The 13,166-nt window shown below is 36.2% G+C and overlaps 1 protein-coding gene across 3 annotated transcripts in view; it reads right to left on the reverse strand.

Moving 5' to 3' along the window:
• Positions 1 to 13,166, reverse strand: part of MED1 (mediator complex subunit 1) — a 249,068-nt gene that overhangs the window by 226,005 nt on the left and 9,897 nt on the right. For all 3 annotated transcript variants that reach the window (XR_010067799.1, XM_063300630.1, XM_063300631.1), the window contains exons 9-16: positions 12,789 to 12,862; positions 9,687 to 9,776; positions 7,728 to 7,839; positions 7,306 to 7,430; positions 5,813 to 5,937; positions 3,554 to 3,755; positions 1,397 to 1,492; positions 1,181 to 1,286 (exon numbers count right to left, since the gene is read on the reverse strand). Coding sequence is in view for 2 of the 3 variants with exons in the window: in XM_063300630.1 (XP_063156700.1) it covers positions 1,181 to 1,286; positions 1,397 to 1,492; positions 3,554 to 3,755; positions 5,813 to 5,937; positions 7,306 to 7,430; positions 7,728 to 7,839; positions 9,687 to 9,776; positions 12,789 to 12,862 (930 nt within the window). In the remaining variant the exon portion in view is untranslated. The remainder of the gene's footprint in view (positions 1 to 1,180; positions 1,287 to 1,396; positions 1,493 to 3,553; positions 3,756 to 5,812; positions 5,938 to 7,305; positions 7,431 to 7,727; positions 7,840 to 9,686; positions 9,777 to 12,788; positions 12,863 to 13,166) is intronic.

Consider the following 13,166-nt stretch of genomic DNA (forward strand, 5'->3'; position numbering starts at 1 on the left):
AACAATCTTTCCCATCCCTTCCAGTTATTTTTTAAGAGAGTTCCTGATTCCCCTTTTCTCAATCAACAAACAAAACAAAATATACCGAGTTGTTAAAGTAATATAACTGTTCAAGTAAGTATGGCCCAACAGGTTTATAAAGTATGTCACAATTATTTTAGATTATGTTAAATTGAGGAGCTGCTCAAGAGTGCAGATCAGAGCAACCTGTGGCTACTTGTGTCCTCCTAGACAGTACTGTATTGCAATTTCTGTTTACTTAACCAAAAAATAAGCACCTGAAAATAGGTGCTTCAACCTTCCATATTATTTCTGTTTTTCAAGAAAGACGTGAAAACTTCCAGCCTTGTTCCCACTGGGAATATCACAGGATCATTGCCACAACTCCTGGTTCTCAGAGGCAATTAAACAAATATACAATTAATGTGTAGCCCCCAGCTAAAGTAAGTTGGCCAACCCCAAGTAAGAAAGAAAATATGGGCTATTTAGATCTCAGCACTCTTTGCAGGCAAAGAAGTTATACATTATTTTTCAGAACGACTGCATGGATGGCATACTATCTACAAGTGCATTTTAGCTGAAAGTATGCATAAATTTATACTGTATATTATACGACCACACCAATGAAGAACAAATGATTGTTTTATGGTTGAAAAGATTATGGGCAGCAAAAGCTAAAAGCAATGAAAGCAGCATAAAGTACATTCATTAGGAAGAAATGCATGGGTTATACACATTTTCTTCTACGTGGAAATGGTATCTGGTTAGGTTCAGCCATGTTATCATATGCTGAACAAGCTAGTGGCCTAATTCATACACACTGCTAAGCTATAAACCACTGCTTGCAAATCACATTGCCTGGGTTTACAAACTATGTGAAGCCATAACAAAACAAACTACATTGTAACTTAATATAGTACATGGATCCAGCCAGTCTTCTTGTGTAGCTTTGAAAAAATTAGGCAAAGTAAATTCAGAAGACTAGTGTTGCACTGGTGGAGTCTTTTTTATGTTTGTAGTACCAGCTGAGAAATAGCAGTGTATGAAGTAGGAAGGCAAGTATGAGTACATATAAAAAAAGATTTATGGTGAAAGTTATTTGAGTATATTTCTGAATTATCACTTTTATATTTTACTATAGTCTCAAGTCATCACTTTTCTTTTGTTTAAGCAGACATACCTTTGAACAACTTTTGCAATGAAATCATCTGTGCAGATGAGTGCATCAGAAAGCCCTTTGTACAATTTGCAGTTCACATGGGTAGAATCTTGTACATCCATTACCACTGCAAGACAGGATTCACAAGCAGAATGTTGTTGAAAATAGGTCCATTTTCAGCCAATGTCAGTTTATACACAGATCTTGACCCAAGCCTCCTCCCCTCCTGTAACTCACCACAAACTAAGGAGTCATTAACAGGGTGCTGAAAAGACACACTGAAACAGGAGTCAGACAGAGGGCAGACTTCAAACTGCAGGATGCCAGGGAAATCTGAAAAAAGGATAAACTTGGCAATATTGCAAAAAACCTGTTAAAGTATGGATATCAATAAGTTCAGGAGAAAAATGTTCACTTTACAGCAAAAGTCATGGAAATAAGAGAAATTCATGCTATTATTTGCAACTCAGTTATGACACGGAAAAAATTGGATTTGAGGGCAAGGTCAGGTAGTCTGTTGTCTCTTTAAAAAAACTTAGTATATTGAGAGCTAAATAATTTGGATGTGATTCATAAATGAAAGAGAATGAAGGGGCTTTTGAATTTGATTTAATGAAAGATCTTCCCAAATAGAATGGGTGCTAGAGAACAACAGAACCATTAGTAATGCTACAGCTCTTTAACAGTTTTTTTCTTTGTTGACTTCTGAAAAACTGAAAAGCTTTGCACCCTTTAATTTTGGAAATGCTATGTCTTTGCTGCAGAGAGGAGATGAATATAGAATATGTTAGCTATTTTGAGCACGTATTAAAGTATTTTGGTTAATACTATGAATTTTCTCTCACAGACAAAGCATAGCTAAGGTTACTTTAGTGATTTAGTTAAGTCTCATTTATCCCAATAGAACTTATTTCTGATCATGTGCTTTTAGAATTAAATGCTATTTTTTTTTCAAAAATGCTGCTTTCCTTAGAGGTTTGCACATTTGCCAGGAGACACAGGAATCTACTATCTCACCTTCTGATAGATTGCCTTGGTCCCCTGCACAGAACAAATCTGTGCTGAGTTCACTAATTTACCCTAGCTGCTCAAATCGTATTTGTATGTGTCTATAAACTACTATTTTCTTTTGTTGCCATTTTTAGACATTTTATTACTTTTTACTTTGCCTATTCCTGTTGGATTCAATTGCTCTTGGAAGCAACTCAAAGGAAAAATTATGCAAATAAAAGTGAAATACTTGTTTAATCTTGACAGGAGAACCATTCCTGATGCTGAAAGGACAGGTAATTTTTTTTTTAAGTCAAATCTATTTGGGAATGAAAGGGAGATCTGTAAGACTACTGAAATTGTTTTTTTCTGCTATTTGGTCTTACATGTGACTCTCATTTATATATTAGCCAAAATCAGGAAGGTCAACAGTGAGACTGACAGGAATTGCAGTCTAAAAATATCCAGAGGGCCACATGTTGCCCATTTGCAGCTTAACCTATCTCATAGATTTGCTGTGAGGATATAGTAAAAAAATCCTAAACCTCCCAATCTGGATTCCTTGGAGGAAACACAACAAACTCTCCTAACTGTAATTTGATTTCATTTTTCCTACTTTTAATACGTGCTCAAAATAGCTAACATATTCTATATTCATCTCCTCTCTGCAGCAAAGACATAGCATTTCCAAACTATTTTGGGAGAATACTGATACATTAAGTTTCAGGTAGAATTAGTTTAAAATTCAACATACCTAAATCATGTTTCCAATTCTTACTAACTATTGTCTAAAATACTTAAAGGCACCATGTCAATACTGTTCTAATTTTATCCAAGTTTCTTTTATGCTACAAAAGCTGTTTTGGATTTCTGCTGGAAAAAAATAGTACCATATATCAATCTAGTTTATGCCTGCTTGTACTTTGCCTGTACTTTGAGAAAGTTCAAGTCTCTTTGGAGTTGGGAGGCAACAAATCAAAAATCAAATCAAATAAATCAATAAAGTTCTATAAATGCAGTATTGGAACTTTTCTTTCAGGTAGTCATACAACCTACTATAATTCTTGGGAGGAAGAGTACATAACAGCATATAGATACTCTTAGCCATTACAGAATAAGATAGCAGCGTCACAAAAAGTTTATTAGAAATGCATGTTGACTAGCAGAATGACAGATGCATAAGTACAGCATATTTGCATCTTCTATGTTTTTGGAACAAGATATCTGTAAAATAAGCATGCATGGTTTTTTTTAAATGGCTTTTTAAACAAAAACAATATTTATGTTTAAATACCAACGTATTTGTTGATTTTTCACCTTCTATTCTCAAGCTGAAAATGCCAGCAACCAAGGTATCTTTCAAAAGCTGTTTGGGTGCTTTCTCTTTAAGTGCATAGCACTCACCTTCTTTTAAAACAGTTCGCTTGACACAGCTGCCTATCAGCGTATTGTAAGCCACCTGATGCCTGATCATACTGAGAATGAGAGGCACTCGACTAGGATGGTGGAAAGCAATCTTGTTAAGCAGTGTTCCTTGAAGGCTTCGTCCATCTGGCAATGGGGCATCTTTGTTGAGGAAATAGCAATGCTGTTGTCCTGGCAGGGCCTGGTATTGGAAACACACAAAGACATATAAAGTAAAGTATGGAGGAATATTACAAAGGCAAGAGTAGCCAGGGCATGCTTTGTAGGAGAACTGAATCACCTTCAAAGGGGAAAGTTGATTGACTGATTGACTGATTATGTGCCATTAAGTTGTTTTCGACTCCTGAAGACCATATAGATAGATTTTCTCCAGGGGAAAGTTACTCTTTTAAAAATATTTATATTCTACCCTTCCCCAAAGTTCCAAGCATCTTACCAGAAAATGTACCAAACTAATCAGATACTTAGCCTACATCCCTTACCGTATCTGACCATTGTGCATGTTTATTGGAGTAAAGGAGGTATATTCCAATGGTGAAATACCTAGTCCTGGAATGTATAAATATAGTAACAAACGTATTTGTTCATTCAATAACATGGGACCAAATGCTAATACTGAAAACATCCTATCTCAGTCTGCAAATGTTCCAGATTACAACTCCTATTAAAACCAGCAATCATCACCAATCATTGGGGATCATTACAAAAACTATAATCTAAAATATCTGTAGATAGGCTGCAGAAGATTGCCTTGATCTTATGGTTTATGTTCTTATATAGACGTAACACTCTGCTTTATTACATTTTATAGACAACATTTTAAAATAAAAATGTTAATTTTTAACTGACTCTTCTAGGAAGAAATTAATACATAATGCTTCAAATCCAAAACAGTTAAGAAAAGGCCTTTTCCACAGATTTGCCCATGTCAAGAAGGAATTGCTCATTCATGTTCACCCCAACCAAATAATATCCTAACAGAACCTGACATGAAAAAATGATAAATGGGCTTATTATTCTAATTTAGATTGCAGACAACTTATTATTTGGCAAGAAAAAAAGTTATTAAAAGATAAGGTAATATATATACAGGTGTAACTAAATAAGCAGAAGTAGGCACATCATAAATCAAGGGCCAAACATATTTTTTAAAATCTTGAAAGTTGTCTAAGAAAAGTTAGGCGCTTCCAGGATATATGGAGTATTAAGATGGCTGTTGGCAGAAGTGAGAAAGAGGGAAAGTTGGAATAAAGGGCACAGAAAACAGAAAGAGGGAAGTGGTCTGTCAAAACCCCTACAAATTTATAGCAACACACCATAAAAATGCATGACTTCAGTTTGAAAAAAATCAAGTCCTGTAGAGGGTATGTGCTGCAGGAGATTTTTCCAGGCTTGGTTATCACCATTATGTCAACGAGAGTGTGATGAAAGAGGAAAAAAATGTCCTTACCCACTTCCATTTTCCTGTTAACTACTCCACTTTGAAGAGCCTAACAATAATTCTCCCTGTATTGCTGGAGCACTGAACAAGATCTCAAAACTGCAGCAATCTGTTAGAAAGCTACCTTGTTCCCTGGGATAGAATATTTAATTGGTAAAGTTTCTAGCAGTATGAAACTAAAACAATCATTCAAAAAGGGTAGTATTTATAATGCTCTCTAGATACTTCTCAGGTATACAGAAATAGATAACTCTGTAGATTAAAAACAAAAACAAACCCCAACTATTATCTAGAAAGGGATTTTCTAGGTTTACTCTGAACCACCAAAATAGGGGAGATATTACTGTTACACTTAATTCCTGGGTTTCTCTATTTGTTTATCTGAACGTAAAGAGGAACCAAAACAAAATGGACCATATGATAGAGCAATTAACAATGCAGCCCCATACATGTCTATAAGAAGAAAGCATACTGAATTCTATGGAGCTTACTCCAAAGTGGGCATATTTAGGATAAGTTAAGAGAAGATTAATCACAGAATGCTGAAAGTAAAAGGAAAAAGAAGGAAGAAAGGTGGGAGAAGGTATTAGCCTACTGTATTTGAATCTCTGAGTCAGTACAGGACTTCCCAGTTAAATAGTAACAAAGTTCTCAGTTCAAAGTTAAAGGCATTACAGCATGAAGCACATCTGTATTTATATCACTATGTATCAATATTTCCTGGTGTTTAGATGACTCTATACTTGGGAGTTTCCTAGCTCTGACTATACATGTTAATCTCTCACTTGATAACTTACAGCATAGAAGCGCATATTATGGTGCAATGGACGAGGGTCTTCCTCCTCCTCCTTGGATAGCTCAAACTGTGTGATGAGCTCATATAATGGGACATATGTTGGAGGAGTGTCAAACAACGGGATACCTAGAAATAGAAAGAAAATATTATTATCAGCCCTAGAGATTTAACTGAAGAACAGCTGTTACTACATTGCAATTGAGGGAATATTGTATTGTTTAGTGTAATTCTGCAATTTCTCTAAGGGGGGAAAACTCATTGCACTATGGAATTGCCATAATTATGTTCCCAGACACCATGAACGTTTAATACACAAACATATTCCCATTTGGCAACTGGATGTCAAGGATTATAACATTAATTACATAATAAAGCCAACATGAAAATTAACATGGTCCACAGAGAGAGTACTACACTTGGGAGATAAGGAGGTGTAATCATCAATAGATTTATTATGTTAAGCGGCCTAGAAAACCTATATCTTTTCCCACTCAATTTTTTCCTTGCTCATCTCCCAATACATTAAATAAATATTTTAGCAAAATATATCTGGTTTGGATTTGAGGCTGAATGAGTACTTGTAGAGCTAAAGGTGATCTAAAAGGGATGTGAATAATCCAAGCTATGTGCTGTAAAAACATGTATTCTATTCTCCTCAATTTTAGGTAAATTACATCATCTGCTTGGCTAATAAAATTAGGATCTCCAAATATTTAGAAGTTTTGCTTTGCCCAAATATGAGGAAGAAAAAATCAGGAAAAAGTATAGAAAGTAGCTTTAGGTGATATGCAAGGGCAGGTGAAATTAAGAGGGGAGAATGGAGAAAAATATGAGATTTATATTGCTTTATTGTTAGGGACGCGGTGGCACTGCGGGTTAAACCGCTGAGCTGTCTATCAGAAGGTCGGCAGTTCGAAACCGCGCGGCGGGGTGAGCTCCCGTTGCTAGTCCCAGCTCCTGCTCACCTAGCAGTTCGAAAACATGCAAATGTGAGTAGATCAATAGGTACCGCTTCGGCGGGAAGGTAACGGCGTTCCGTGTCGTCATGCTGGCCACATGACCCAGAAGTGTCTACGGACAATGCCGGCTCTAACGGCTTAGAAACGGAGATGAGCACCACCCCCTAGAGTCGGACACGACTGGACTTTACGTCAAGGGAAACCTTTACCTTTACCTATATTGCTTTATTACCACAAAACTCTGCTCAACCTTACTCTGAGATGTTACCCTTTTCCAGACTATGATATATTTCCATGATTATCTATAATGACAAACATATGACATTTGCTTTGTTTAAAAAGAAAATTTCAGCAGCAGAAATTAGGACTTCTTCAGCAGGTACACGGAAAATATACAGTCTTAGCTGTGAAAGAGAATAAGGATGCATTAAAAAAAAGGTATTTTGCTACCCTCTAATGACAGATGGTACCACTGAAAAAAATCTCATTGATGCCAATAAAATTCTTGCAACAATTATCAAAAGTTATGACCAACCGGTGCAGTTCTGAAGTTTCTGAATGAAAGCCTGAGAGACAGGAACAGGTTTTGGAAACTTCAAGAAGAAGCAAGCTGGCAAATCAACACTATTGGCACTGGTAACTGAGGAGAATGAGGGTGTCCTGAAAGAAAAGGATTTGATAATAGTCAGATTTTTTTTTTAGTGGCTGAGGGCTACAGAGGAGATGATTACATGTCTGGGGAGGGTGAGAGGAATTTTTTTTAGCCCCTTTGGACTTTTGGCTTAGTAAAATAAATATATTAGGCCTATCAGAGGCTTAACTCATCTATTTTATTCATTAAAAAGAACATAATAGGGTACATGTGCAAAAAAGGCACTAGAGCTGCCCTTGTCCTATCGAACTAATTTAAATCTTGTTACCACACTTGATAAGCATTACGTGATGCCTTTTTCTTACCCTTTGTTATCAACAGGGTGAGTCCCCATAATCAGAGGGGCAATTGGAAGCTTGTGCATAGTCAAGGTTCCCTCAATTGTAACACATACATTCATACCCAGGTAACGAGGAACTGAAAGGGAAGGAGAGAAAAAAAGTACAATTTTTCAAACAGTTGTAGATCAATGAGCTCAATGCTAGACACTGCATAACTTGTCATCAACATTATTCACCATCATACAGAAAAGAGGCGTGTGAAGGTTGTCCTCTGGTAAAGGATGGCATTCTTGGGTGAGCAATGACTCTTATCTTCCCAAAGGCTGCGCTATCCCAGTAAGACTTGCCCATTTCATGCTGCAGACCAACCTAAGTCCTATGTTCCCCAACAAACCGGGAATACAATTTCTTTTTATCTCAGATCCTTGATGTATGTTCTTTTACTGGGAGACAGGCGGCATATAAAATTAATAAATTATGGTCAGTCACTGTTGTTTTCATCTTCATCATCATCATCTTGCCACTTACATATTCATTCTCAAAGCTTTAACTCATGAAGTAGGGAGATAATCTAACTTATTTCTGATTCAAAGTCCTCTGTGGGATTCTGTGTGAAATATCTATTTCAATAAGCTGCACTGGAAAGGGGAAAGGTTTTTACCTTTGCTCCCCAAATCTTAAGGAGGTGTAGTACTGGTTAAGAGATCAACATGTCCACCAGTGGCCTCTGTGACTGTCGGCCCAACTTCAGCTTTTTGGTGAGGTTGGTGAGATTGTATTGGCTGTCGCTGCATTCGCACCTCCTCCTCACCCTGAATTTGTGTATTATGTGTGGGGATGCTTTCTTGCAAACAGCTAATTAACGTTTTCTTTCTCATTGTGATTTAATCCTCTTTCAGTTTGTTTATGCATTTTTGCATTCTCCTTTTCTATCCCTCCGTCTCTCCATGTCACATTTTTTGTTGAAAAATAGTAATTTTTCATTTGTACCAACTTTGTTACTTAACACTTATTTATATCCCTCCAGAAAATAATTCACTGCTTACTAGTTACTTTTTTAGCTGTGTAAACTATTTTAAATGATGTATCAATTTGTGTATCTGCCTTCCTCCTGTCTTTTATCTTTTTCAGCACTTTTCCCATTTCATTTTGGTTCCACATGTATGGATGTGTCCTCTTGTCAAATTGCACTGACAAAGGGTTACTGCACAGTTACCTGGTTAGTGGTTGTTAAAATCAAAAGATCATGTAACTTGAAAACCCCTGAAGTGATTTCTATTAAATTTGGTACACTTCATAAATGCAATTAAAGATTTATGTCTTTCTATGCTAGATTATGAGAGGACACAGCTCTGGTTTTTCTGAGAATCAGAAATGATTTGGAACAAGTTATCTCTATGAGCAGAACAAGGCAAGTCAGGCTATTTCCCAAGTTGAGGATACACTTGTAAAGCAGGTAGCGTAGCCCTTTCACAGTCCCATCATTTAGGCACTTGAGTCACACAATGCAGTAATTTCATCAGTCATTATAACAAAACAGATGAAAGGGGCTGCAAGTTTTTTCTCTGCATCCTTTGATTTAGCTATTCTTCATTAAAGTATTATGAGTACTGCATACTTAAGCGTTAATCTGCCTTACTGTTATTAAGGATGTTCAAGGAGAAGGTTTAAAACAATCCGGCATAGTAGAATGCCTAATTTAGAAGGTCAGTGTATGGTTGCAAATACTATTTTTATTTTTTATTTACTTTCTATCCCACCTTTATTATTTTTATAAATAACTTAAGGCGGCGAACATACCTAATACTCCTTCCTCCTCCTATTTTCCCCACAACAACAAACCTGTGAGGTGAGTTGGGCTGAGAGAGAATGACTGGCCCAAGGACACCCAGCCAGCTTTCATGGCTAAAGTGGGGCTAGAACTCTCAATCTCCTGGTTTCTAGCCTGTTGCCTTAACCACTAGACCAAACTGGATAACGTACCATTGTTCTCATTCAGAATGATGGGAGCTCCAGTGCCTTCTTCAAATAAATCATAAGGAGAAACATAATACTTCAGATTCATCAGGTGACCTGAAAGAAGCAGTTTTTTTAATGGAAAATTGAGAATAAGGGTAAGAAGAGCAAAAGTGAAGTCTAAATGTTGATCTGAATATATAACAGTTGATCTCTTCACGGAGAATTTATTATGATCTAACTTAAGCATTTTAGTTATTAAATAAATGTTTTGCACTCCTGCACTGTTCTTCTCCTGAGGTCACATGCTGCCCAAAACAGGTTCCTCTACCACCTGTGACACAGACACCTGCTAAAGCTTTGCAGTGCTTTGGAACTCAAGGTGAAAAGATGCTTCAGATACTGAACATAATACTGTCTGCCATTCCTTGAGAGTTGGGTGGCATACACGTTTAATAGTGGTATTATTGTTGTTGTTGTTATTGGTTGTACAGTTACCAGATGTTTCTTAGACTGGATTTGGCATTTTTATCCACTTATTGAGTCCTTCTCAAGGACCTGGGATAGGCAGATGTTGTTGTCTGATGGTGTGAAAGGTATCACTGCAGAATGTAAGCTGTTCCAAGTAAAGCTGCCTTTTACAATTGATTGATGGTGATTTTGTGAATGCTGAATGCTGATGGTGTTGTTATTATTATTCCTAGGATCCTGCAGCTGCATTTTGTTGCAGGCAGCCACTACACTTGTGCCCTGTATAAAGCTCTGAAGTGGTCGGCTTCCAGGGAAGAAATGGTGAACTGAAAATGGCTCCATGAAAAGTGGAGCTGACAACCATGGTGGAATGAAGAGCTGGCTAGTAGACCATACGTTCAATAATTCCTCTTCAGACAAGGAGAGGACTTGAGATCACCCACAAATGCTCCAGACAATTGCTCCTTGTGAGGAGACCACAGGATAGCAGTCTCCGGCGGGTTTAGAGCTCTGGGAGACAAGGGAATGGCCATCTTGCTCAAACCATGGTTAGCACATTTGAAAGGACACTAAGTTCGCATAGTTCCTTTTCTAACAACTTTTGGAAATTGCTTGTTAGCTGCTTTTCACCTATTAGGAACCTTTGAATTGACAGGTTTCACAGCGTCAGGATTGAGTTTCCTTCAATCCCTTAATGAAAGATGTTTTAACTACAAGTTTAATAACTTTAAATATATATATATATGGAATAAATAGCAAAAGGATGATTAAAACTTTGATTTAACAAAGTTACAAGCAGACTAAGGGTCCAGATAAATTTGAAATAAGATTTTGGAATTAATTATAAAGAATCCTTCCCATGGGAAAATGCTTTTTCTTTGAATTTTTTTAAAAGAAAACATAAGACTTTAAAAATTGGACACTAGAGGGAACTAAAGATTGTAATTAAGGATGAAGAACACTCAAACTCAACTTAAATTACAGAATGAAGCAAAATATTTTAACACTGGACATACCGTAGGATATTTCTGAACAATGGACCCAGAAGTTAATAGTGTCTGCCTCTATAGATAGACTGTGTTTAAAAGATGCTATGGAAGAAGAGTGAGTTCTACCTGACAAGACTGAAACTGAGTTGAAAGTGGATTTAAAAATGACAGGCTATAAGAATGACATGGAAAAAGATGTTACACTAGACATCAAAAGAAACCAGCTGATGTCTTAATAATTAAAAGGGATATACAAACAACAAACCAAGAGAGTGACCTGGATAATTTTCCTATATTGGATTTACAAAAGAGGCTTGTTAAAGTTTTGAAGAATTTTGTGAGAAGGGACGAAGAAAGAATGAAAAGAAATCAAATTCTACGACATTATTGGAAGGGACAAAAAAAATTTAGAAATAAAGGGAAGGAATATGAAGTTGGTTTATTTGATCGAGGTTAAAATAGATGTGTTGTTATCTCTGCTAACCCTTAATGGACTTTTGTTGACAGCAGGACTATAATGATGAGGATTGATGCATTTGTTTATAGATAAGAGATGGGATATGGGAAGAAGAGATCATTTGTTGTATTTTAAGAAAAGGTGGTAAGTTCCAAAAATTGTTTGTGATGAAGGTGGGAAGTCACTTCTTTATATATTTCTTTTCTTTACTATATTCTTATTTTTTCCTTTCTTTTCTATTTTTCTTTCTATTTTTTTCTTTTCTGCACCTTCTACTTTTTCTTTTTATTCCTTTTTTTAGTTTGCATTAGGTTTTACTGTGGCAATTTTAATCTTTAATAAAATTACTATTTAAAAAAAAGAAACTGAAGTGGTATACAGCCCTAATGTTTGCCGTTTTATAGGATGAAATCAAATTTATAGGATGAATTCAAATTAATATATTTGGAATACTAAGAGCTGTCAATTATATTACTTTTCCCTGTGTCGCATTTAAGGTATGTTTCTGAAGATATTTTAAATTTTCTAAACAGCTCAGCATAGCATATATAGCATAATTTTATCCTTACAACCACCCCATGAGGAAGGTGCCTTGTCTGAACTATGAAGATAACTAGGTGTGATCAATAAGTTCAGTGGGGACTGAACCTGAGTTTTCTATACCCAAAGTCAATACAGAAACTCCAATTCAGTACTGGCTCTGAATGAGTAAAAAGGCAATTTGTGAACTGGCTGATGCATACCTAACTAACCAGACATGTATTTAAAAGCTGGTGGTTTAAGTATATCATTAAATGGGTCATACTTCCTTTTGGAAGATTTATTAAAAGGTTTGTATTATTCCTGTTGCTCATATTTAAGACTAGAAAATAATGTTTCTGAATGTACAGATTGTTTATAACATGCAGTTTATGTCCATTTTCTATAACTTTTTGGTGAACTAGCTGTTTTCTGAAATGCACGTCTTACTTGTAGCGCACTATGGACTGAACTGCATAGGCTGATCTAAACAAGGGACTGCCAGAAGAACAGAATTAGATAATAGTAATTTACAACTATATTTTAAGCAGTCAGGAATCAACCATTTTACAAGGTATCTTACAAAAAAAACCCTGCACCATTAACTGGGTTAGACTATAGTATATATAGAATTTTTCCTATACGTATACATCTTTATATGTATTATGATGTTTAGCAAAAGATACTTCCTACCTCCACTCCTAGGGGTAAGATAGCCCACGCTGCCATGCAGAATTTTGTCCAAAGGGCTTGCATTGGTGGCTTGCCTATAAGCAGATAGAAAACAAAAACAAATTTCTAAGCATTCATGATACAAAAGTCGTATCCTATGCATGTCCAATCAGAAACTTATTCTGTCAAGTTAAGTGCATATAAATTTGGATAGGACTGCAACCTAGATCTATAAATGAGAACCATCCTTCCTTCCTTCCTTCCTCCCTCCATTAAATCCCTGTCTATAAGCAAACCAGGATAACTAGATAGATATCTATTCTTGCATTTGGGAAATCCAATTCAAGTTTTGTATCAGCATCGCTTTCTTAATCTTGTTCCTCAAACAAAATCTCACAC

The sequence above is a fragment of the Candoia aspera genome, chromosome 4 (assembly GCF_035149785.1).
Source record: "Candoia aspera isolate rCanAsp1 chromosome 4, rCanAsp1.hap2, whole genome shotgun sequence".
NCBI classification, from domain to species: domain Eukaryota; kingdom Metazoa; phylum Chordata; class Lepidosauria; order Squamata; family Boidae; genus Candoia; species Candoia aspera.